This window comes from Paramormyrops kingsleyae, chromosome 15, assembly GCF_048594095.1.
Source record: "Paramormyrops kingsleyae isolate MSU_618 chromosome 15, PKINGS_0.4, whole genome shotgun sequence".
Classification (NCBI taxonomy): domain Eukaryota; kingdom Metazoa; phylum Chordata; class Actinopteri; order Osteoglossiformes; family Mormyridae; genus Paramormyrops; species Paramormyrops kingsleyae.
Window position 1 is genome coordinate 1,300,311 of NC_132811.1, and position 24,282 is coordinate 1,324,592.

Genomic DNA, 24,282 nt, shown 5'->3' on the forward strand with positions numbered 1-24,282 from the left:
AACTAGAACAAAACAATATGACTAGTGAGCATGTCAGGCTCTAGCGAAGACATGAATCAGAAGGTTGGGTGACTGGAAGGGTTGGCTGTGGGTTTGTGTAGACTGGTGCTTCCACGCTGACGATCCAACACCTTGGAGCTCTTTATCGGACAAGAAGAAATCTTCTCCAGCTGAGCCAACCTATCTGGTAGGCCGGCATGGCTGTTCCTGGGCCGAATAGAATGTGCTGATTGACGGTACATTTAGGAGGGTTAGTGCTGCAGCCATAAGAATGAGCCAGAGACTAAGACAGACTCCAGCAAAGTTCTAACATTTCTGGGATACGTAAGTCTCAGCCACATTGCATGATGGGAAAGAAATAGAGGGACACTATGATCTACTTCAGGTTTTACAAACTCCTTTAAAACTAAGACTCCTGGCTAATTAGTCCAGTTCTACTTGTGTTTTGACTGGCTTGTTTCCTTGATTGAAAGACTCATCCAGCTCTTTCAGATTAACATTTAGTGACACAAGCATGATTATAGGAGACTGACCAATCAGCACACAGCAAGTGCTAAAGTGAAATCCGGGTCTTTTTAAATGAACTGGTAGTTTGCAAACCCTGTCCTCGCTTATTGTGCCCCCCCAATAAGGACATTAGCCTGTCAATGGAAAGTTGACCTTTCGTGTTGGTCTTTGGTTTGTTACAGTGGAATAAATCTGTAAACCACTTTCAATAAGAGCGTGTAAGAAAGGTGCTGGAGAAAAGATGTAGATTCTTTGACTTTTAAGTGTCACATGACAGGAAATGGACGCCCTCCTAGGAAGTTAGCACAGGAAGTTTGCACAATGCTGGATTTCTTTCTTTTGTCGCGCCATTTTTGTTATGTTTGACTTTTTCTCAGAAAAAAAAAGACTTTGTTTTCAAGGTCTTGACTTTACTCATAAGCCTTTTCCTGTGATGCAGCATTTTGGTTGTTCCTTTCTGCAGCCAACACAAAGCTACATCCCAGTATTTATGTCTGACCAGTGAACAGAGCTCTGTGTTCGTGCCGATTCCCTCCTGCTACATCAGTCTCCTTATACACTTCAAAATTGTGCTCAAAACTAGACAAATTTCTGTCTCTGAATTGGCCAGTGCTTCACTGTGGGTGATCCTGTGAACTGCTGGATGAATCTGAGGTTCCCCATGATTTGTACTGGATGGATGAATGGATTGATGTCATCCATGATATTGTCCTTCAAGGCTAATGGTTACGGGGGAGATAAACGTACATTGTCTATGTCTATGAATTGCTTGTACATATAGGGCATCACTGTCAATCATTTATTTAAAATCATATCAATGCATAAAATCCTGTGGAATGACATCAAAAACCTAAATACAAGTATCTAGAAGTACTAAGAATCTTCCAGTAACACCAAAGGAAAACAGCGACCCGTATCAGAACAAGAAAAGAATACAGGAAGTGATGTCAGTGACACACAAGGCTCCCTGCAGCCTATCAGAACCATATTCTCGTTATGCATTGTAAACCTTCATTATGAAATATAATCCGTTCCTTTATTTGAAAAAAAAATTGAGACCCACAAACCAGGTAATATCCATTCTTTATTCTACAGAATGTGTGACTGGTTTCTGTGCCACATGTATGTAATGCCAGTATCAGCAGTAGGAAAAGGCCATCGGCAGTGACAGCTAATGCTTATTTCACTTTAACCCGGGAAATGGTCATATTAACTGTGCATTTTAATCTGAATAAATAAGAATAAAAACAAAGAATAAACAACAACCGGGATCCCTGAAATAAATATGTTAAAAAATGCTGTTGGAAGGACCACACTGGCCCCTAAAACAGATCATTTACTACAGTGAAAGAATTAACAAAATGCAAGTGTTAATTCGTTAAATACATTGAAATGCATGAATCAATACAAGTGCATGAAATCACAACTAATTTATGGCATATTTGAAGGAATGAGCCTTTGGTAAACTGGACACAAACAGAAATTCATTTTTACACTGAGATTTGCTGATTTTTTATGCACTTATATGCATGGGACAGTAAAACTTTATCAACGCACCATATTTTTGGTTCCCCCTACAGCCCAGGAAGCAGTACTGCATGTCAAATTAATGCCGTTTGTACTACAAGGTCAGATTATACTTCCAATACTATTAACTGATAAAATAAATTCTAGTTGACTCATTTTTTACTGATCTCAGCTCAGTAATTTTGGTCTGTAATTTCAACCAAGACATGTTACTGAGTATGCATTGTTTAATGTTAATTCAGGTGAACACCAGTTATGTATGATCCATATTATTTATGGACACTAAAATACTTTTTGTTTTTTGGATAAGATCATACAGTATGATAATTATGCCACAAACAAAGGCATTATAAGTGTGCACAAAAATTTCAAGTAATGCAGTAATGATTTTCATAATGATTCAAACGAAATGGTTGTCTTCAGTCTTCTAAAGATTTTTTTATATTTAGTAATAAAGTTAACAATAGAGTAGTCAGATCTTTGGCATTTAAACGTAAATCTAGAACATCTAGATGGAAAAATTTAAAGCATAACAGACAAACATACTTTTACAAAATCTATTTATAAACTGTGGGAGGTTATCATTCACTATTTGAAAGTTTGTATTGTAAATGTTTTTGTTTTCCCTCTGGAAAACTTGCCTGCAAAACCCAGACTTCCTCGAATCTTACCGCGCGGCTGGTAGCTGAAGTCACGTAACCAATACGTGGCACGTACTCCCGCCCATCACCATTACCGACACCGTCTGGGCTCCAGTGTGAGACGCACATGTGACTGTCATCGCGGTGTGACCGCATGTCATTTCAGGCGTTTGGCCAGGTCCTTTAAGTGGACTAGCATTACGCTGACGTTACGTACGGCAGACCGTACGTAAGCATGCGGAGAGCCTGCTAAACAGAGGGGATCCAATGAGGGGGGACGGGTTCAGGGTGTAATACTGGGTCGCTTGGAGGGAGAGCCCTGCGCAGGCAGCGCCATCACTGCCCGGGAACGTAGGGCCAGCTGATGGAGCTGCCGGACAGTTGCATGTCACGGATCAGCGTCTCAATGGGCGTTTTGCCCACCAGCCGCATGAAGAAAAGCTGGGAGATGAGTGAGGCGGGCACAGCGCGCAGGGCGGGCAGGCGCAGGAGCAGGCGGCCGAACCGCTGCGGCTGGCTGGGGTACTGCGCCCGCTCATACTCCGTCAGCGCCACCTGGACCTTCTCCTGCAGGCTCTCCACGTGCACGGGGTCCGTCAGGCCGCAAGCGTCTGAGGAGACATGGCAAAGCTTGAGGGTTTCAGCGCAAAAGAGGCCTGCCAGCTTATGGCACACAAATCAGGAGATCGCGGTTGGTTTGTCCATTTTTTGGTCTTGGCATTTGATCTTTTCGTTAGGGTTTCTTTCATCAAATTTATTTATTTAGTTATTAAGACCTTATAATTAATTAATAAATCAAAATTACTACAGTAAAATATCATGTGAGTAAAAAATTGTACTCCTTGTAACAGATTTTAAAAACTAAACAAATCATACAATACAATACACGTCAGTAGGAAACATAGCATGCAGTTCCAAGTATTCACCAGGTGGGGGTGCCAGTCACCTGCTCCTAAATTTCAGTCTGCAATAATTTTTTTTTTTGGGGAGCCCACACAAATGGAGTTTGAGTGGTAGTGAACACCGCCGCTGACTATGGTATAACTACAGACACAATTTAAATAATAGTATTTCTGGAGGAATTGTTTAAGTTATTTTAGCTTTCTTTGATGTGCTGTTTTACCATTAAAATAAAACAATCTAGAAGAAAATCCCTTCTACATATTCAGACCTTTGTTACGTGGCTCTAAAGAATGCAAAATAAATTCAGTAATTCTCTTAAGTGGATTTGACTATGATTTGTAAACAAACACTCTCAATGCTCAACCGGAATGTCCAAAATAGACCAGTTTACCTTTGTAATATTAAATTACCTTTTGGAATTCCAAGCCATCTTTACTTCTCAGTTACATAACAATGTGGTGTGGACCACCTCAGCGGGGAATAGTGCCGCTAAGGGGGGCCATGAAATGGGAGTTTTATAAAAGGGACGGAACAGCAGGACGCTCACCAGGGGAGAAGAGGGCGATGGCTTTGAGGCAACTGTATTCTGCAGAGTCCACCTGCAGGCGCGTGAGCTTGTCCACCTGGTCCTGGAAGAGGCGCACCTGGTCCATGAAGGACACGACGCGCTCGGCTGACATGGGTGACGAGTGGAAGCCAGCGGCGGCCAGCAGTGGGGCCGTGTGCAGCGGCAGGGCGGCCTGTGCTGCGTTCAGGATGAAGAGCTCGCTCCAGCTGAGCCTTAGCAGGGCCACCTGCTCCGACACTGGCAGCTCGGGGAAGAAGGGGATGCCGCGCGCCCACTCGACGGTGCTGAAGAGCAGCCGCGCCGCCAGCTCGCAGATGCCGTCGATGCCCATGACGGGTCCGCCGGCCTGCACCTGCCCCTGCTGCTGGCCGTACTGGGGCCCGTAGCGGTTGCTGGGATAGGGCTCGGCCCGCAGCAGCTGGGAGATGAGTTCTGAGACCGGCTGCCCGTTGAAGAGCTCTCCAGTGCCCCCTACTCCACTGACTCCACCACCACCCCCCGGCAGGGATGTAGGACTGATTCCTGAGTGCGATGGAGGGATGCGTCCACGCTGGACTGCTAGAGGGGAAAGGAACGGGACAAGCGAAGAGGCACACTTATTCTAAATTAATGATTCACCTCTGCTTCACTTTCGGAGTAACTGCAGCTTAAGGAAAAGGAAACAATCAGTGTATGAAATGACCTCTATCAGGCGAGGGCAGAGATCAAGGCGCTGAGTTGTTTACCTGTTAATAGACTCACAGTCCAATGTTTGACAGAATATAGCAAACCAGTTCCCCCACGGTACCCAACTCTCAGGAAAGCGTCCTTTTCCCATACTGGCCAGGGTTTTCTATGCTTTTCACAAGTCCGCAAATGTGAAACTTCACTCAAAGTACTGATGTATTTTACAACAATAAGTAGAAATCTTCCTTGAATTTGACCTGATGTGGCGTAGATGGCCCTGCCCTGGGCTGGCAAAGCCTTCCAGGGGAAGCCCCCCTACCAAGAAATCTGATGATCGTGTCACTTCTCTTTCTTAAAAACAAAATAACTCCGAAATTTCCACAAACTAAACAGATTTTTGACGGTCATCCATTCGGCACTTCTGCATAGCTTTCGTCAAATGGCGTGTGGTAAAAAAATAAAATAAAATAATAATAATAATAACAACAACAATGGGGGGGGGAAAAAAGAGCAGAGAGATCTCGCGAGAGATGCTGTTTACGCAGAAAACGGCGTGACGTCAGCTTTGCGGGTCCTTATATATCAGAAAACCGTTCTTCATTTATTATAATACAATCTAATAGTAATCCTGATTTATTACAAATATAACTGTATGTATAACTGATTGCAGTTCTTTTTCTCAGTAACTGTAACAGAACACAGTTACTTATTTTTGTATCCAGATTACGTAACGCAATTACTTGTATGTCGTTGGTGCGCCGCATAGCGACGTTTCGGTTCGCGGCGATCCGCGTGCACAAGGCCGGTCCCATGAGACTGTGACGTAGCGCTACGGTGATACTGAAGTAAACAATACACTCGTGTGAAAGTATAACACAAACAATGCTTGATAAATATAATAAACTACTATGCTTCCGGTTTTTTTTTATTTATTATAATGTACTTTTTATCGTTATTTACGCTATACCATGTAGCCTAGGTGTGTAGTAGAGGCTATACATCTAAATTTGTGCAATAACACTCTCGTTGTCACATCGGCTTAAGGACGCATTTCTCAGAACGCATCGCAGTTGTTAAACGACGCATGACTATTGATTCTGGTAAGTGAAACGTCACTGTATATTATATGTATATTATTTCTAGTTTATATAGGCTGTGTATTTATCATATAATATTCCGGATTTTTCGGTCTGCGAACGCTCCAAATGTGGTCGCATATAAATGAATGCTAATTGCGTCTTCGCTTTACGGCAGTTCGGCTTACGAAAGGTTTCACAGGAACGCTGTACTTTCGTAAAGCGGGAAATACTCGCATCTGACATACCCTGGTCTAGTACTAAACTGGGCTAGTGATACTTAACTAGCTGTATCAAGCTAACCCAGCTGTCCTTCTGAATATAACCATTTCACTTCATCAGAATTGTGGACATTAAGACTATGATGTAACAGGGTAACAGAACTTTTCCATTTAACATTTCTGAGCATGTGGACAACATTATAGAAACAACATGAATGTAATTTTGGCAATAAGCATATAACACATACAGCCATCCAAATGTATATTCATATTGGTGCATATTATCCCAAAATTATATTTTAAATCATTATTGTCTTGTTCCTGCACCGTAGCAGATGAGACGTCTGTTTGTCTGGGATAGTTACCTTCTTTGCGCATTCCGACACGGAAGCACTTCTTCAACCGGCAAAATTGGCACTGGTTACGGTGATGCTGGTCAATCTGGCATTCTCGATTGGACCTGCGTTACAGTTGAATTACAGATTAATCTCTTAAATCAAAGCCCCCCCACTAATGAACCAGGCTTCACCAACTACTAAATCCATGCATCTGTTGTTTTGAGCGTTCTGGTGTCTGATCAGTAAAACTTTCCTTAGAGAAGCTGACTTTAAAACTTAACACACAAAATGGACCACAATGGTCAACATAAATATTTCATATAGTTATTAAATAAATGCAGCAGATGTCTTGAATGGTTCCATATCTGTCCATAGGGATCTGTGTCTCATTTCAGTGAATGAAATATCACCTAATGAAATGCAACGTGAAATCTCTTTGCATGTCTCTGGTTTCTCTTTTTTCTTGTTTTGGTTTTTCTTTTTTCTTTCTTTTTCAGTATAACTTTCTGTCCCTTATTTATAACATTTTTATCAAATAGTTTTTTTTTTAGAAAAATCATTGAATCTTTCAAAAATCCCCCTTCTTACCCTTATAAGCAAACTAGTCCGTCAATGAATTAAATAGAAAAGGCATAATTATAGTAAACTGTGCATTAACAGAATAAGCAATTTATATAAAACTGATCTGTGCTATTGTAAACAGACTTTGATACAATGGTACATTGTTTGTGCTTGTAATGATCATTTTAATCTTTTTGCTAAGTTCAAAGTCAGACTGAGACACACGGCATGTGTCAGCGCACCGATGTAGTTCCGCGCTGCAGATGGGGGGCAGGTTTTGAGATCGGTGTGGAGCGCGTACGCGCCTCACCTGCAGCTGTAGCTGAGATTACGCCGGATGCTCCTCTTGAAGAAGCTCTTGCAGCCCTCACAGGTGAACACGCCATAGTGCTTTCCACTGGACTTGTCGCCGCAGACTGCACAGTCCACTGAGCAGGCCTTGTCATCCTCCCCCACCTCCACGTCGCTGCTGCCCGCCTGGGGTGAACCGTCATCCTCGTCAGTCCTCAGGTACCCTTTCTCCCCCAGTCCGTTGGTGTCCCCGTTGGGATCGCCCCACCCCCCGCTCACCATGGCCATTGCTGAGGCTCCAGGCCGATCCAGGAACCAGGGAACAAACACCCCCGGTTCCAGACCACCCAGAACACTGATATAACGGGGCACTACTGAGAAATGTATCCAAAACTAAGCCAGTTATTAAATGTTACTTAATGCATCAGTCAGATTTTGCAAATGCCAAGAAAATTACAAAAAAAAAAACTGAAATGATGAAAAAGATTTTTGGTGGGAAGTCAACCACTTCAGCAGTAAAACAAAAACAACAACAAAGTACTATGTCAAGCTAATGTTTTTTCCTGTTGATTTTTGGCATTTTCTCTGCCACCGGGTCATGCAGCCTCACTCCCCAAGCACTCCTTTTCTTCCCCTACTTCCTCTCTATAAACTCAGTTACCTCTTGAGCTTTTACCACAGTCTTTCCAACGACTGCAGACCAGCGTGGACGGGACTACAGTTTGATCTGCTCTTCCCAATGGAAAAAATTAATTAAACACAGTCAAGCATTTCCAAAAAAAGTCTCCTTAATCACCACATGAGCCCAGGAATGGGAGCAGAGACCCTCTCGGATGTGGAGCAGTGACTGTGTGTCTGTGCTGAGGTGCTGGGGAAGCAGACAGACGCTGGCCACGCGCTCACAAATCAAGCAAGAAAAGCCCCCCTTTCCTAAACCAGTTCAACCAGTTATTACTGAGCTCTGTTTTTGGTATCTGCACTGTCACTGCCCTGCCCAAAAGTCAGACACAAATAACAGAGGAGAGTCTTGAAACATGAATATCAGAAGAAGTACATCGGCGAGTCAGGGGAACTTCAAGGTGCAATGAATGATTTTTGCTGATGCTGCATAGTACCTAGCAAAACTTCCACCAATGGCAGACTAAGACGCAGCGTGTTCTGAGCGCCGGATTAACACGTGGCTTTCCCAGACTTCCTCTGGGCAGCAGTTCCTGTTCTCCTTTGCGAAACAGTCTTCCAGGTCAGCAGAGTGGAAGTAAGCAGCGGTGCTGTGATGTCCGGGCTGAAGGCGGCACAAGAAGGAGAAGCGACTGGTGAGAAAGCGGGCAGCACTCTCTGCCACCGCCTCTGCTCTCACGCCATAAAACAGGACCCAAGTTCACGGAAGTATCGGCTTTGCTGCCTGTTATGAAAAAACGGCCCAGATGTCTCTCCTTCCTGCGCCTTTGGATTTGTGCTTTGGGAGAGTGAATTTAAAAAAACAAAACTCCTCTGCCCCGTTGGTGGGGTCCTGTTTCACCGGTGTCCCTGCATGGCCCCTTGCTGCCTGCCTGCCTGCCGGTCAGTAACGGCTTGCGGCCTAAACCTTCCTCCCTTCCCCGTGCTCAGTCTGTGGGAAGAATCGCAGCTTTTTCAGGTCCCCTCTTTTCAGCTCCAGCAAACATTCATTTAATTTACCAGCTTGAAACAAGGCAGGCAGCCATCAGTCATCCGGCAGCGTGTTGCTTCAGGCAGCTGGCTAGCTTCCTCTTTGCTGCCTCTCTGTTCCCTCTCTGTCTCTCTCTCACTTTCTCTCTCTGTCTCTTTCCCTCCCTCTCCCTCTCTCTCTCTCTCTCTCTTTCTCTCTCTCCTCCTTTCTCATACACGTGGTAAGGGAGGGGGAGAGCGAGCGAGCGAGCGAGCATGTGTCTGTCTGCTAGGGGATTTGACACTACTATTCAAGCTCTTCAGTTGCCATGGTGCCGCCCGCCTTATATGGACATTGGAGTCAAAGAGCAGAGTGGGCCGGCAGGCTGCACATATCCTGAAAGAATGCGCTGCTCTCCAATGCCCCGGCGCCTGTTAACCCCGGCTCTGCCGAAGCTCCCGGCCTCTCACCAGCACGTTCGCCTCTCAGCCCTCCTCCTATCCGGATATCATATCAGACTTTCTGCAGTGGCTCATTTTCTGAATTCCAGAAGTCTTCACAAATATATGTGTTTTTCTATTTTTGTTGCATTTTCTGTACAGATCCATCAGACGCAGGTTAATAAAGTGCTGTGATATTTTAGGACCCCCCACCATAAAAAAGGCTAACTCGGGGGGGGGGGCGGCCGCAACAGCAGCTGCAGGTAATGATTCCGAACAAGGAGGGAGAAAACGCACTAAGTACGCAGAAAGCTGAAGATCTCTTTAATATTCATGTACTTTCACTATAACAATTTGGTGAGAAACCTTTCACTTGTAGATACAGTATGAAGGGGATAAACTCTTCTAACTTACAAAAGTAAATATGTAAAGTAAGAAAGCTCTTAAATGTCATTAAACTAAGTAAAAACTATGCTGATGATTTACTAAACAGCACATTTACACATGAGATCCAGTAATTCTGTCGGATTACATGACTGCTTCAGCACTGTCCTCCAAAAGCCTTAGACGCTACTCTGACCTCAGACCAGCTGTCTCAGGACTGTAAGTTGTTTGGTAAAAATAAAGTGATGAATTTTTGCCCTAAATAACACGTAATTCAAAGCTCAACCTTTGGATTAAATAATGCATTTTGCATCATTCCATGGCTGTTTCAGATGGAATTTCCCAAGGTTCTGATTGAAAGGGCAAAGTCTGTTTTTAAGTGGGTCGACCCTAAACGCCCCATTGGGATATCAAACACCGCTTTAGCAGAATGGCAAAAAAAAAAAAAAGAGCCTAGATGAAGTGATGGAAACGGGGAACCCATTCATTTGTCTTTTATTGAAGAATAAACAAACAAAAGCTTGATTATTCCTTAGGCTTGGGGTTCATCCTTTACTATATCTGCACTATATCTTCTCTCTGAAGTTGCTCCAGAGAAATTTGAGCCACAGTCTATTTTTACTGTTTGTTTTCTCTGCCTCTTGCTGAGTTGTTGGGGAGCTTGGCAGAGGTGTGTGTGTGTGTGTGTGTGAATGAGTGGGTTTACCTATCCTTATGGGGACATAATGTCCCCATAACGTGATAAATATTAGTTTTTTTTTCCCTTATGGGGACCGGTTTCCTGGTCCCCATAAGGGAAAACTCTATTTTATAAAAATCGGTGACTGCTAAGAAAAAACTAAAAATGCAAAAACTCTTGTATTTTGTTAGGTTACTTATGGTTATGGTTAGGGCAGGGTAGGGGTTAAGGTTGTCATAGTTAGCGTTAGCATTTTTCCCATTGAAATGAATGAGCGGTCCCCATAAGGATATGTTTACCCTACATGTGCGCGCGTGTGTGTGTGCGCGCGCGTGTGTGTGTGCGCGCGTGTGTGTGTGCGCGCGTGTGTGTGTGTGCGTGCGTGCGTGCGTGTGTGTGTGTGTGTGTGTGTGTGTGTGCGTGTGTGTGTGTGTGTGTGTGTGTGTGCTCGCATACTTATGTGTGCTGCTGGATGGGGGTGTGAGGAGGGTTGGCCTTTGAACCGGTGGTCAGGAATGCAGCTGCTCGGAAAGTCTCAGCCCATAAATTCCTGGTGGGGCAGCACTGCAGGCTGCGGCCCCCGCCGACACGCGGCCTGACAGCCCCCGGCTGGCCTCGCAGAGCAGGGCCGCAACCTTCTGCTTGCCCTCTGCATCACTTACTTAAGGGTAAAATTAAAATGGAACGTCTTTTTCAGCCGACATTCTTTAGCGTATTTCTCTGGAAATAAAAAAAGAAAAATAAAACAGTACCCATAATAATTAGATATCTTATTTTGGGGATATCATGAGAAGACTCTGTCTATTGAAAAAGACTATATAATGCTTTGAAAATTTGATGGTAAAACAGGAATAGGATGACTAGCAACAAGCTGGACAGCCTCAGAACAACAACAGGAACACAGCTTTACAAAGCCAGAAAACAGGCAGAAGATGGGACCTTCTGGAAGAATCTCACCCTTATTCTCACCATGAGATCATGTTGACTTGAAGATAATAATGATAATAATAATATTAAATAATAATTAAAAAACACAACAGTTGCAGCTTAATGTTTCCCCTGTTGTGCCAAACTCATGTTTGATGCTCGCAGTTAACCCAGCTACCCTTTATTGTGTCACACTTTCGAGAGGTTTGTGGGGAACGTCCTCGGCGTTCAGACGGTGTACAGGAATTTGGAGCAGGGGGTTTAAATTTTAACCAGCACTAGAGCTTAAACCTTTTTTTATGTGAACACATGACTCCCAGCAGCGCCCCACCCCGCGCCCCTAACCTTTTTCCACGCTGCCCTTTGGCCCCTAAAGCAGCCGTTCTCACAGACCGCAGGGACCTTTGACCTCGCAAGGATGACCATGCAGCATAAAACAAACAGGCTCTCTGGGTCTGCTGAAGACAAACATCTGCTGTGGTGACAGCAGAGCAAAAGTCTCCTTAGGTAACTACCAAACATATACATATAACTTACATGTATTAAAAAACACTTAGAAATACTTACACATCTATACATACTTTCGTGTGACAGGAAGTTACGTTTACGGATCGCTGTCGTTTACTGGCCAGGAGTAACACGACACTAGCAATGTCGCAGCTCTGCTTCAGCTTCACACAGTGTAACTAGCCGTGTATTTCCAACAAGTATTCAATATATTGTTTACGTTGATTTACTATTTAACACTTAACATTTTTTACGGATTGTGACCCTGAGTAAGAAAGTTATACAAGATGTTTGGATGGATGTATTTTACAAAAGCAAAATCACTTATTAGTTTGTTGAAAGTATTTTCTTGTAGTATTGTTGTAGTATTTTCTACATTTTTATATATTAACCTTATATGTACAATAACATGGCAACATAATTACGTCATAAACAGTCAAATACTGAATGGTTTGGGCATCATCTACCCATGAAAAAACATTACATTTACATACAAGTGAGGCATTACAAAGATAAGTGCTGTCAAGGAGTCAAAGACGCACCAGTGCAGCTAGGCTGAGCTTCCAGTGAACGCTGAGCTTCCAGTGAAGGCCCAGGTACAAATCGGTGCTTCACAAACAAAGCCAGCATTTTAAACTTATATAGTATTTATATAGGTTGACATGACAGGAAGGTGATCCTTAAACAGGCAAAAATAGAGAATTAAAGATAAGTGGATTGGATCCATACAAACTCCAGTGTCTGTCCAGCTCCTTGTGGCACTTGCTGTTAAGCACTTCAGCGTTTCAGCCATGACATGACATGAAGCGTAAATGGCTTGAAGATGGAAACACGAGCGTGAACTGGATCAGGAGTGGGACTGAGCTGCATAGACCATGTCCGCTTGTAACACTCTGTGTGTCTGAAAAGTCACTGATAACATCCATTATTGGAGTGACTCTGTATGTCACAGTCGCTGCATCAGTGTGAGTTTGCCTGATGCCTATTGCTGGAAATGAACTTTCAGTTATTCATTCATTCGTTCATGCATTTTCCATACCCGCTTGTCCTGTGCAGGATTGCGGGGTGCCAACCCATGGCAGGGCAGGGAATAACCCAGGACGGGGTGCCAACCCATCGCAGGGCAGGGAATAACCCAGGATGGGGTGCCAACCCATCGCAGGACAGGGAATAACCCAGGACGGGGGCACACTCACACATCACAGATAAGTGGCTAAGGTGAAAAATAATAGTGGCTAGTCTGCAGCCCAATTGCATTCACTGTTAACAACATAAGCACACTGAAAGTACAGTGTCAGGTCAAAGACTGACAGAGAGGAGGGGCGTTCCGGGACGAGGTGTGTGAGCAAGAAGTCAGAGAGCGGGGGAGAGCGGGGGAGGGTGGGGGAGGGTGGGGGGAGAGCGGGGGGTGGGCCATGATCTCACACACGGGTCACCGCAGAAACTCATTTGAATGAGAATAGAAGTAGGAGCAAAGTCAGTGTGTAACCCCACGGGTCACAGGTCTGTGTGTGTGTGTGTGGGGGGGGGGGGGGGGCTCCTCCGCTGGGGGCCTGCGCTTATTTACCAGCTGCTGTGATAATCTGATAAAGGCTGCAGCACTGACCTGGCCCCCCAGCCTTCCCAAGTACCGTGTTACCCTTCTGGCACCTTCTCTCAGACAGGTTTTGCCGTTCCTGCCTGCCACAGAAAATGAGGACAGATATTGTTAGATATCATTTGGAAAATGATTATACAAAGGTACCCATTTTTTCATTGTTTTATAAGACGAGAAATTAAACATTACTTTTAAGTTGATGTGGGTGGTATTTCCTTCATAATACGTGCTCGATGTGGCTTAGGAAACCTGAGTCAATGTGATTTGCACTTTTCCACAAACTGCAGACTGCATGCCAGGACCGTGGCATTTAAATCCTCAAAGAGTACACTGACCTTCTGAACTCCTTTTCAAACTTTTAAATGAATGCTGGGACATCTTCTGACCCTCATGGGCGTGACACCTGACCCCTCCCAATAGCCCACGGCAGCCACTGATTGCCCCCACCCCCCCAATGGAAGGCAGATCCCAAAAGGCCTGAAACAGAAAGACGCTTCGTCAGCCCATGTTTCTCCGCCTATCGCTCATGTCCCCGATCTTCTGTTGTCGTGCCGGAATGCTGAACAGGCTTCTTTAATAAATGGATTCATGCTGTTTTGTGTACAAACACTGGGACGCAAAAAATTCTCAAAAAAGATATCCCACTGCACCATGGCTCTTTTGGCACGTTGAAGAGAATTTTAATAGATGATGACTGAATTTGTTTCTTAAATATAAGCTTTTTACAAGCCAGACATGGTTAATTACGTAGTTTATTATGTTTATGAAGAGCGGAAAGGCAGCTAACATGCATTTTAAAACGGTACACAAACACTACTGCATGTAACATTTCACATACATCCAAGGTTAGTCTCTCATCAATGCCAAGTATAAACCAAAGGTCACAGTACTTTGTGGAACAGCAGGCATGTTTCATGGGGTCCAGTTCCCATAAACACAGTCATCACATAGCTCTTAAAAAACAGATCATGTGTACAAGGCCCTGTGTTTTCTGAAACCCTACCCATGGAAACGGCACCCCAGAGCAGCTGCAGGGGGCAGCACAGAGGACCTGGGTCTCCTGAGAGCATAGCTGGTAGGTACGTGCTGCAGCTTAGCTGTTCTTCCCGGCCTCCCGATCAGACCCAGATGGACGGGCAGGTCGAGGTGAAGCTCACAGCACAGTCTCCTCCCTCTTCGTCTCCAATGCCTCCAGTGTAGCCTTTAGCCCAGCGATCTGGGTGGCGTGTCGCTCTGACGTGGCCATCGCCTGCTTCTCCAGCTGCCATAGCTGCTCGTGGAACTTGTGCCGCATGCTCCGGTATGTCCCAGTGGTCTTGCTGCAAGGCACGGCAGACAGCCTCAACGTTAAATGAGAAGCGCTGGCATGGTGGTTCACGGCAGACAGCCTCAACGTTAAATGAGAAGCGCTGGCATGGTGGTTCATGGCAGACAGCCTCAACGTTAAATGAGCAGCGCTGGCAGGGTGGTTCACGGCAGACGGCCTCAACGTTAAATGAGCAGCGCTGGCAGGATGATTCACTGCAGACGGCCTCAACGTTAAATGAGCAGCGCTGGCATGGTGACACACGGTAGACGGCCTCAACGTTAAATGAGCAGCGCTGGCATGGTGACACACGGTAGACGGCCTCAACGTTAAATGAGCAGCACTAGCATGGAGACTCACGGCAGACGGCCTGAACGTTAAACGAGCGGCACTGGCATGGAGGCTCACGGTAGACGGCCTCAACGTTAAATGAGCAGCGCTGGCATGGAGACTCACGGCAGACGGCCTGAACGTTAAACGAGCAGCACTGGCATGGTGGCTCACGGCAGATAGCCTTAACGTTAAATGAGCATGACCCTGTGCTACACACGTGGTTGAGAAATGGATGGATGGATGTATAGGTGGATGGATGATAAATGAATGAATGGATGGATGGATGGAATGCTATAGCTGAACTAAAGGCCGGTACACTTTTGGGCATCTCTGTGTTACACGCTGAAGCCGGAAGGGATGTAACAAATCACTATTAACAAGCGCATCACCAAGTCGTCAGGCAAACTGTGAGCTATACCTGTGGGTGAGCGCCAGCTGTGCCATTTCCTCTTCACAGTATCTCCTGCGGGTGGCGCTGTCTGCAAGTGCGGCATCCAGTGACTCGCGAAGAGCTGTCACTCGTCGCTTTAAGAATTGCTCACTGCAGGAACACGCCACCTCATTATATTTGTGTTCTAAGCATATGCAAAATTTGAATCACTTTCTCATTACTTCTACATTTTCTGTTCCTGTTGGTTTCTAACTTTGGAAAAGTAATACGATTATGGTCAACAGAGGCATGTGTGCTCTGTTTCTAAGCAACCGTGTAAAGCTTGGTGAAAGATTTCGGCAATAGTTGCTGGTATTGGCTGAAGTGGCTTTGATCAGTTAGACGTGTTCTTCATGTCTTGCATTGTCCCTGGAGATTAGGTCATACTGTCGGTCACTACTAACCCAAACTATTTGCTGTCTTGGACCAGGATTTCAAAAGCCTTTGAAGTGCTCTGTGCATTCTCACCGTTGCTGCGCTGCCTGCATCTCACGTAGGATTGTGCGATTTCGGGGACCAGACACTGCTCTCCCAGAATGCACCGGTGCGCCCTTAAACTGCAAAGGAGGCAACAGCTTAGAAAATTAGTGCAAACTATAATAACTCTGGGTTATTAATTCCAAAGCACTGATAGTAAGACTTGATCTAAGTGAGCAGCCTCTTGTGCGAGGCCGTGGTCCAGACTGAGGGACCTACCCTCTCCTCTGCTTGTCTGTCCTCCAGTTCATCCCTCAGGCAGTCAGCTATAAGCGCTCCAGCCACGTCCTGCTCCTTCTGCGCCGTCAGCGTCCACTCGAGGTAACGCTTCTCTCGTTCCATCAGTCGAATCGTCCCACGCAGTTCTGACATCTTCTCCTAGGGAGGATTCGGACATACACTGAATCTGCACCGACTATCTGCCCACAAAACAGCACTTCCAGTGCAGAAATGAAGCCCATACGCATCATCATAAGTTACTGAAGTGAGTCAACACCAACCCTGACGGTCACCAAGTCGTACAAGAGGACGGCCTTTTCGCTGCTGCTGTGGCGAGGCCCGGCTTGCTCTGGATCGCTGCATCGAGCCAGGGTACCTGTGTCTGGGCTGAGCTGACCCTCTCCCTCCGCTCTCAGCTCGGGGATGCACACCGCAGCCCCGTCTCGCTTCAGCCTCGAGATCCTCTCCCGAATTCCCCTCTCTTGCTCCAATAACACGGATGACATCACCCTGATGAAACACAGGACAGTGAATTGATCTGTGGCCAAAGTTATTGGTTTTTTACAGCAATGCTTTCATAAATATTTAGGGTTGTTGTGAGCCTGCAGGCGGGGGCCTGCTGGCTCAGTGTAGGTTAGGGCTTGCAGGCTTCAGGACTTTGGCTGGAGTTAAATAAGCCCCCCTCCCCCAGTGGTCCAGAGCAGTCAATTACCAGCATCTCTGTAGCTGGTGACCTCAGTGCACCACGGCAGTGCTGCAGCCAAACTCACTACACATGCTGCTGTGCTGCTTGTTCTCTCAGAGCAATACACCATAACAGCTCCTACTCTGTGATGTCATGAACCCCTGATGGAATGAAAGTATTCCATCCGCGGTCTTCCGCCTGCCTTGGGCCCTGAGCTTTTCTGGATAGGCTCCAGGCCCTACTGGATAATTGGTTGGATGGATGGATGGATGGATGGATGGATGGATGATAGATGGATACTTAAAGGATACTGCTAGTGTTGTTGAAATATTTCCTACCACCCATGTAAGAAAGGGAAAATGCTAAATGATTGCACTCAGCCACACAGAATACATAGATGCACCCAGCAAAGTGTTGTGGACAGAAGCTGTCATATAGGCTAATAGACTGTCCCACCATCAGTACTAACCCTACTAGGATTAGGCTGAATTGTTTAATAAATGTTAACCCATAAAATGGTACAGATGTTATATAATGTTCTAAATAACGTGATGTGACTGGAAGAAGTGTGGATGGCCAAATGGTGGGTAAAAAAAAAGCAGAGAATATAAATATGTATTTAATTGCTGCATTTATCAGTGCAAATACTGATGTATTAAAGTGACCAAATTAACATACTTATTTTTAATAAATGGAGGACAAATGTAAATGCTCAGCCAGTGCTCCCAGCTTACCGTAGGGCAGAGTTTCCCAGTCTGGTCCTTGGGAGCCTGCAGACAGTCCCTAGCAGGAGCTGACAGGGAGCAAAAATGTGTACTGTCTGGCAGGGAGCAAAAATGTGTACTGGGAAACATTGCCTTAGTATGGAACTTATTCCTGTGTTTGACCAGCTATATTTTGTTAGTGAGAATCATATATTATCCCATCTCCCTGATACCCGAAGTCTATCCCATCTAGCAGTGGGAAACAGGCAGGGCTACACCCTGGATGGGATGCCATCTGGCTTAAGTGATATACTATTAGATACACTATACCCAATGCCCATGAATTAATGACGACAAGCACTGGTATCTGCGTGGAGGTCATTTCAATAATGGCCCTACATTTGTCTCCGAAACTGCAATTTCCAGGTTCGGTGCAGCTGTTTCTACAAAACACTGCGTTTATTTTCCACACTCCGATTTTGTTCCTACATCTTTGCTGACAGCAGCTCATGACATTTCTGCACCCCGCAATGTTTTAAAGGCTGTGGAGCAGTTTTACACGAACATCTACTGAAATATTATAAGGCTGAGCGCTTATGTGAGGTTTTGCATTTCTGTTAACAAGCTCAATTCAGTTTCTAAAAATATGCAGTACATTGTGCTGATTATGCAGGCCTGAAATTCTTGCAAAAAATAGAAGTCTGGGTGTTTCTAGGTGCTAATTGGATCACTAATTAAGCAGTGTTAGTTATATAGTGTCTGAAAATGCTGAATGACATTATTGCTGTGGGCTGTATGTATTGTATTATTCTTATACATTCACCTAAAGGATTATTAGGAACACCAAACTAATACCGTGTTTGACCCCCTTTCGCCTTCAGAACTGCCTTAATTCTACGTGGCATTGATTCAACAAGGTGCTGAAAGCATTCTTTAGAAATGTTGGCCCATATTGATAGGATAGCATCTTGCAGTTGATGGAGATTTGTGGGATGCACATCCAGGGCACGAAGCTCCCGTTCCACCACATCCCAAAGATGCTCTATTGGGTTGAGATCTGGTGACTGTGGGGGCCATTTTAGTACAGTGAACTCATTGTCATGTTCTAGAATAAGTTAGAGCTTACCAAGCATCAGAGAAAAACCTGAAAATTCAGCCACAAGACAAACAACTGTGTTTTGTTATTTTGTTTTTCTTTTTTAAGCACATGAAAGAAATTTGTGTCAGTTATCAGTGTTCATCTGATGGGCTGCTTTGTGTGCAGAGATGGGTAGCGAGGTTGAGTCCCCATGCAGACGCATGTACAGGCCTGTGAGGGCTGAGCCACCAGCATTATAACCAGATGAACTGCAATGCAGTGGACAGTGGACACCTTTGGTCATATTGGCCCTTACAGAGTGATCATGGAAATACCAGGTGATATGCAGTGTCTGCCCATTGTGTGTTTCACCATTAATATAACAAGTCATCCATATAGGTAATCCCACTGCAGATACTGTATGTCACAAACAAGCCCTTATTGGATATGCAGTTGTATTAAAGATGGATGGATGGATGTTACAAATAGGCTGTCTTATGGGAGTGAAAATGCATGAATGAATGCATTTTTATGAATAAAAATGTTTGACTAATTCTCTGTTGTAATGAAATGTATAACAGTATACTTAGACTGCCAGTTTGTTACGCATATACCACTGACTGTATGCTATTTTAATTGAGTAATTTAAATGATTCATTTTTAAAATGTTTCATTCTTTTCCACAGTAACAGGTCACCAACCTTTTTTGAGCAATAGACGCTCCAGCTCCTTCCGGTGGCCAACCTGAGGCCCCCCTGGGCTCTGGGCACACGGCTTGTTGCTTTGGGTCACCGGACAGCGACTCTGCTCCCGATTCTGCGGAATAGAATCACGGGGTTTCCGCACGAGTCAGCGTGCTTAGAAAAGGCACGGGGGAAGCGGCGGTATACCTCACACAGCGAAGGCACGGGGGAAGCGGCGGTATACCTCACACAGCGAAGGCACGGGGGAAGCGGCGGTATACCTCACACAGCGAAGGCACGGGGGAAGCGGCGGTATACCTCACACAGCGAAGCCACGGGGCAAGAGGCGGTATACCTCACGCAGCGAAGGCACGGGGGAAGCGGCGGTATACCTCACACAGCGAAGGCACGGGGGAAGCGGCGGTATACCTCACGCAGCGAAGGCACGGGGGAAGCGGCGGTATACCTCACGCAGCGAAGGCACGGGGGAAGCGGCGGTATACCTCACGCAGCGAAGGCACGGGGGAAGCGGCGGTATACCTCACACAGCAAAGCACCTGCAGTTTCTCTCGACTCTCCCGTCACGCCTTGTCTCTTGGCTTCATACAGCACCATCAGCTGGCAGTAAGCGTCCTCACAGTCCTCACTGTCAGTCACAGGGAGAATAATCGATGTACTCAATACGCATGCATCACACATAGAATGACAGTGAACCAGTCACCCTCAAGGGACTGGAAATCAGTTCATGGTGTAATCCAGCACTAAGCCACGGGGACAAAGGCTCTCCCAGTAACACACCTATACTTCAGGGCCATTTGCAAGGCAGTGTGGTCGGCTTCGTGTTTGCTGAGAATCATGCTCATCTGCTCGGACTCGCCCTTCCTCCTCTCCAGTGCAGCCGACAGGCGTTTGTTCCGCGCCTTGAGCCTTTCTACACACCTACAGGAAGGGGCATCAAAGCATTGCTGATGTTAAATCACTTTCGGTGCAACTGGAGGGAGAGGCAAGTACCCCATGGTCTGACCTCTGCAGGCGGTCCATGTCAATCCCACCACTGGGGCTGCAGTGTGCACTGGCAGAAGGAGCACTGCCCCCTGTTGACAGGGCAGGGAAAGCGCTGGGAGACCTCTTCGACATCTGAGGTGACCCAGGGTAAGGAGGGGTCGCCCAGTAGGGACTCCAGGCGTCACTTGATGAACTGGAAGGACTTGTGGGAGGGGACACACTGCCCCCAACTGGAAGAGTTATTTGGAGGGACAGGATCTGCAAGACATTGACAGGAGGTGACGACAGTGACAGTAGGCGGAGTTTCAGTGAAGCTGGCAGAAATACTCACTATTTTAGTTTAGTGCCTAAAATTAGTAGGAAGTGACAGTAGAGAAGGCTTATTGCACGTATCAGTTACATGCCTGGGGCAATGAGTAAAATTCCCACTCAGCATAATAAAGGTGAACTTTATTGAAAAATGCCCAAGAAAACTAGGAAGGTGTTTTTTCCACCCATGTTATCTCCAGCATTGGATACAGAGTGTTGTTGTCTGATGTTGCACCATTTCCTTAAGTAGACACTAAACACAGTGATTTTATATGCTGACCTGTTAGTCACCAGTAAACAAATGAATGTAAATGCAGATGCACAAATGCAAAGCTGCGAGATGAGATTAGCTGTGTCTATATTACACCTGCGTCACGGAGACAGATGATGAGACGCATGTCAGTGTGTATGCAGCATTACGACAGCGGCACACGCCACCACTACAAACCTTCATCTGCAGCCTGTTCCTCTCCTCCTCCAGCCCACTCAGTGTGACCTTTGACCTGTCTAGCTCCTCCTCCCGGCTGTGCAGAGCAGCGCGTAGGCTGCAGTTGCGCTTGTATAAAGTGAGGACATTTTTCTGGTATTTCTGATGCTCTTCGGCTGGTAATTCCGAAGAGGACGAGATTCCGAATTCTCTCTCCATCTCATCTAGGACCTGAGCCAGATGAAATGATTGATAAGACCTCATCATTTTGAGCAGAATTCCAGTGAGGAGAGTAGAGTGTCTCATGCAGCCATACCTGCGTGACCTTGACCCAGCTCTCGGTTGCTGCAGTCAAGTGTTCTGTGGGATTCTCCTTATTGCAGGAAATATGAGGAGTGACCCAAGCTCTCCCTTGTCTGACGGAACTTTCTAGAGCATCTAAGGCTCCCTGCAGCTGCAGTTCAACACTTTCTTCTAAAGAACATCATTTGAACAGAGAAAATTATGAAATGTGTGCACAACAGTTTGCCACCAGAACATTTTATTGACTCAGTGTGATACAGCAAGAGGCTAAAGTGCTAAAAGAATATGATGAATCACACTTTTCTTTATTCTGACGACCAATCTTTTAGCTTGCTTTATAGGCAACTGTAACACTGAAATTATACAATATGATGTGTAAATACAGGTATGCATAAACCATGTACAATGCAAATACATACCCACCTTTTTGAGTGACTGAACCATTAGGTGAGGTGGTAGATACATGCTCGTCCATTGGGATAGAGGCAGGCACTGCTTTGGGATCAGTGGTCATCACTTGCTCTTGTAGGTTACTCTTGTCTAGACACCTATAGCACAAGATTCTGATATTATCCGGGTCGCCAACTTTGCACACACATTTACCTTGTAAATAGTCTGTAGGGTTTGCAAACTACCCCAAAACTTTTGATGAAGCTAATTTTAGGCTTATAGAGGAATAACATAGATTTGCCGTAAGATTGCTTGCTTGAGCGTGAGTAAGAAAGTGCGTCACTCCAGATGCGTGAGAGTCAGAAAGCGAGTCACGGCAGATGCGTGAGAGTCAGAAAGCGAGTCACGTCAGATGCGTGAGAGTCGGCAGCCCTGCATTAGGCATGCTGTCGTGTCACGCCAGATGCGTGAGAGTCAGAAAGCGAGTCACGCCAGATGCGTGAGAGTCGGCAGCCCTGTATTAGGCATGCTGTCGTGTCACGCCAGATGCGTGAGAGTCAGAAAGCGAGTCACGCCAGATGCGTGAGAGTCGGCAGCCCTGTATTAGGCATGCTGTCGTGTCACGCCAGATGCGTGAGAGTCAGAAAGCGAGTCACGCCAGATGCGTGAGAGTCAGAAAGCGAGTCACGTCAGATGCGTGAGAGTCGGCATGCTTTCAAGTCTAGTCCCAGGGATCCTTTTCAGCTTTACCTTCATGCAGGTGTGATACAGAATAGGCACAATGTGAATGTCCGTTCTTTTTATGATGCATCATACCTGGGTGCTTGTAGCCCAGTCATTTTCTCATTCAGCTCTGCTATGATTCTCAGCAACGTCCCCATGTCTGCTTCACACTGGGCCAGTTCTAACTGGGAAGGATGTCCTGGGGTTTTGGGGTCCTCCTCACATTTTAAGGCTTCCACCAACTGATCAAGTACCTGGGTCCCAGAATCCCGAGAAGAATGTAATGTGCAAGGAGCACAAGATGTTATTGACTTATGCTATGTATTTATAAATGAGTTTGGAAGATCGTGCTTTAAAACAGCATTGTTATTACAATGTATGTCGGATAGCATGTTTATCAGGAAGTCATCATCTAGCAGTTGGCCATAAACACTTTAACAGACTGCTTGGATTGCGTGGTCTGATTGGCATTTTTTTAATAGTCTTTGTTTTGAGAAGAGGAAAGGGAGGAAACTGTAACATCCTGCAATCCCACTTCCTCTTAGCATAACAACGTTGGGAGCAGCGGAGGATGGGAGAAGGGTTACTAAAGGTCACTTAGTGAAGATCCTGATACCATCTCACAATCAGCTGTCCCACACGCACAGGATTTTAACCCGTTACCTCAGTTGTCAATAGTTGTGGTAAAATAATCTTCATATGATGAAAATGTCTATTAGATCAATCTATTTAAAGCTTTGTGAATTTGTAAATACTAAAGAGTCCTTCTTGCGTAGTGCCTTCAAGATCATAGTCAAAGTGACATTCCAACAAGTATATTTTATTTCAATATAATTAACATCGTTTTCTGTTCGGAGGCAGAGAGTTTGCTGTACCGCAACATTACAGCGTGTTATTTTATCATTTCAACACATGATGTGCTACTATTTGTTGACATTTGGCATGTCCCTTAAGATAGAAAGTCTGTGTATCTCACCTTTGCATCTTCAGCTCTGTCAGTCATGTTTCCCGCTGTGTCTTGGCTGTCTCTCTCCTTGAAGACTTTCCTTGAGCCCCTCAACAATTCTTGCTTGACTGTTGTGTTCCTTACTCTGGTTGCTTGTGGCTGACAGTCCAATGTTCATAGCTCTGCTCCCATCTCCCTCCACTCAGAGCGCCTTCCTGTCTGCGTTGTTGGTGAACTCTCAGTTTCGTCTGCTCGTCGCTGGCACAGGAAAGCTTTTTGGGATTTGAAAACATTGTGATGATAGCCACACCCATTGTCCATGTGCAGTTTCCTTGCTCAACACTGGCCAACTATGTGTTGGCTGCATTCTAGTGTAAAAGTACATGCATTGAAATTTCCATGAATAATAAGATACATACACACCTGTGTGTAAAAAGCTTTGTTTGTGAAAGTATGACAATGTTAAATTAATCAATAAGAATTGAATACCTTAATACTGTGTGTTGAATAAAGTGATTAATAAGGTATATCCAGTTTAGTTTACTTTTTTAATTCTATGTGGAATTACTGTATAATACCTTTTGACATTCACAGTGCACAACATCACATATGGAACTATATAATACACGTGAACATACAAATACCTGGAGCGGTTTTCGTAAAGAACTACAACTACCAGAGTGATGGCACTTCCGGCTCGTGGCCGGTTTTCCGGGTAAGAAGATGGCTTCATACATAAAGTAGTTAGCTAGCTGGATGTTTTTGTTTTATCAAAGTGTCTGAATCGTCGGCGACGTCGTTTAA

The 24,282-nt window shown here is 45.3% G+C and overlaps 2 protein-coding genes across 5 annotated transcripts; both read right to left on the reverse strand.

The window, feature by feature from the left end:
* Window positions 1–1,578: 1,578 nt before the first annotated feature.
* LOC111860366 (nuclear receptor subfamily 2 group F member 6) lies at window positions 1,579–9,119 on the reverse strand. 2 transcript variants are annotated; one of them, XM_023843997.2, is made up of 4 exons: window positions 7,319–9,119; window positions 6,475–6,569; window positions 4,126–4,701; window positions 1,579–3,286 (listed from the first exon to the last, which is right to left on the reverse strand). In XM_023843997.2, exons 1-4 carry the CDS (start codon window positions 7,585–7,587, stop codon window positions 3,012–3,014), a joined length of 1,215 nt encoding a protein of 404 aa, XP_023699765.1. In that variant the 5' UTR covers window positions 7,588–9,119; the 3' UTR covers window positions 1,579–3,011. The 2 variants fall into 2 exon arrangements, with proteins under 2 accessions (XP_023699765.1, XP_023699764.1); XM_023843996.2 differs by having other exon boundaries at window positions 4,126–4,704; window positions 7,319–9,118.
* A 5,075-nt stretch (window positions 9,120–14,194) lies between these two features.
* ushbp1 (Usher syndrome 1C binding protein 1) lies at window positions 14,195–24,241 on the reverse strand. Of its 3 annotated transcripts, none has more exons than XM_072699686.1 (15): window positions 24,123–24,241; window positions 23,509–23,750; window positions 22,626–22,786; window positions 21,890–21,967; window positions 21,433–21,589; window positions 21,138–21,347; window positions 20,400–20,638; window positions 20,174–20,314; window positions 19,933–20,021; window positions 19,394–19,508; window positions 16,507–16,735; window positions 16,226–16,384; window positions 15,998–16,086; window positions 15,518–15,640; window positions 14,195–14,779 (listed from the first exon to the last, which is right to left on the reverse strand). In XM_072699686.1, exons 2-15 carry the CDS (start codon window positions 23,533–23,535, stop codon window positions 14,614–14,616), a joined length of 1,983 nt encoding a protein of 660 aa, XP_072555787.1. In that variant the 5' UTR covers window positions 23,536–23,750; window positions 24,123–24,241; the 3' UTR covers window positions 14,195–14,613. The 3 variants fall into 3 exon arrangements, with proteins under 3 accessions (XP_072555787.1, XP_072555785.1, XP_072555786.1); XM_072699684.1 differs by having other exon boundaries at window positions 21,433–21,590; window positions 21,843–21,967; XM_072699685.1 differs by lacking the exon at window positions 24,123–24,241 and having other exon boundaries at window positions 21,433–21,590; window positions 21,843–21,967; window positions 23,509–23,764.
* Between the last annotated feature and the right edge of the window lie 41 nt (window positions 24,242–24,282).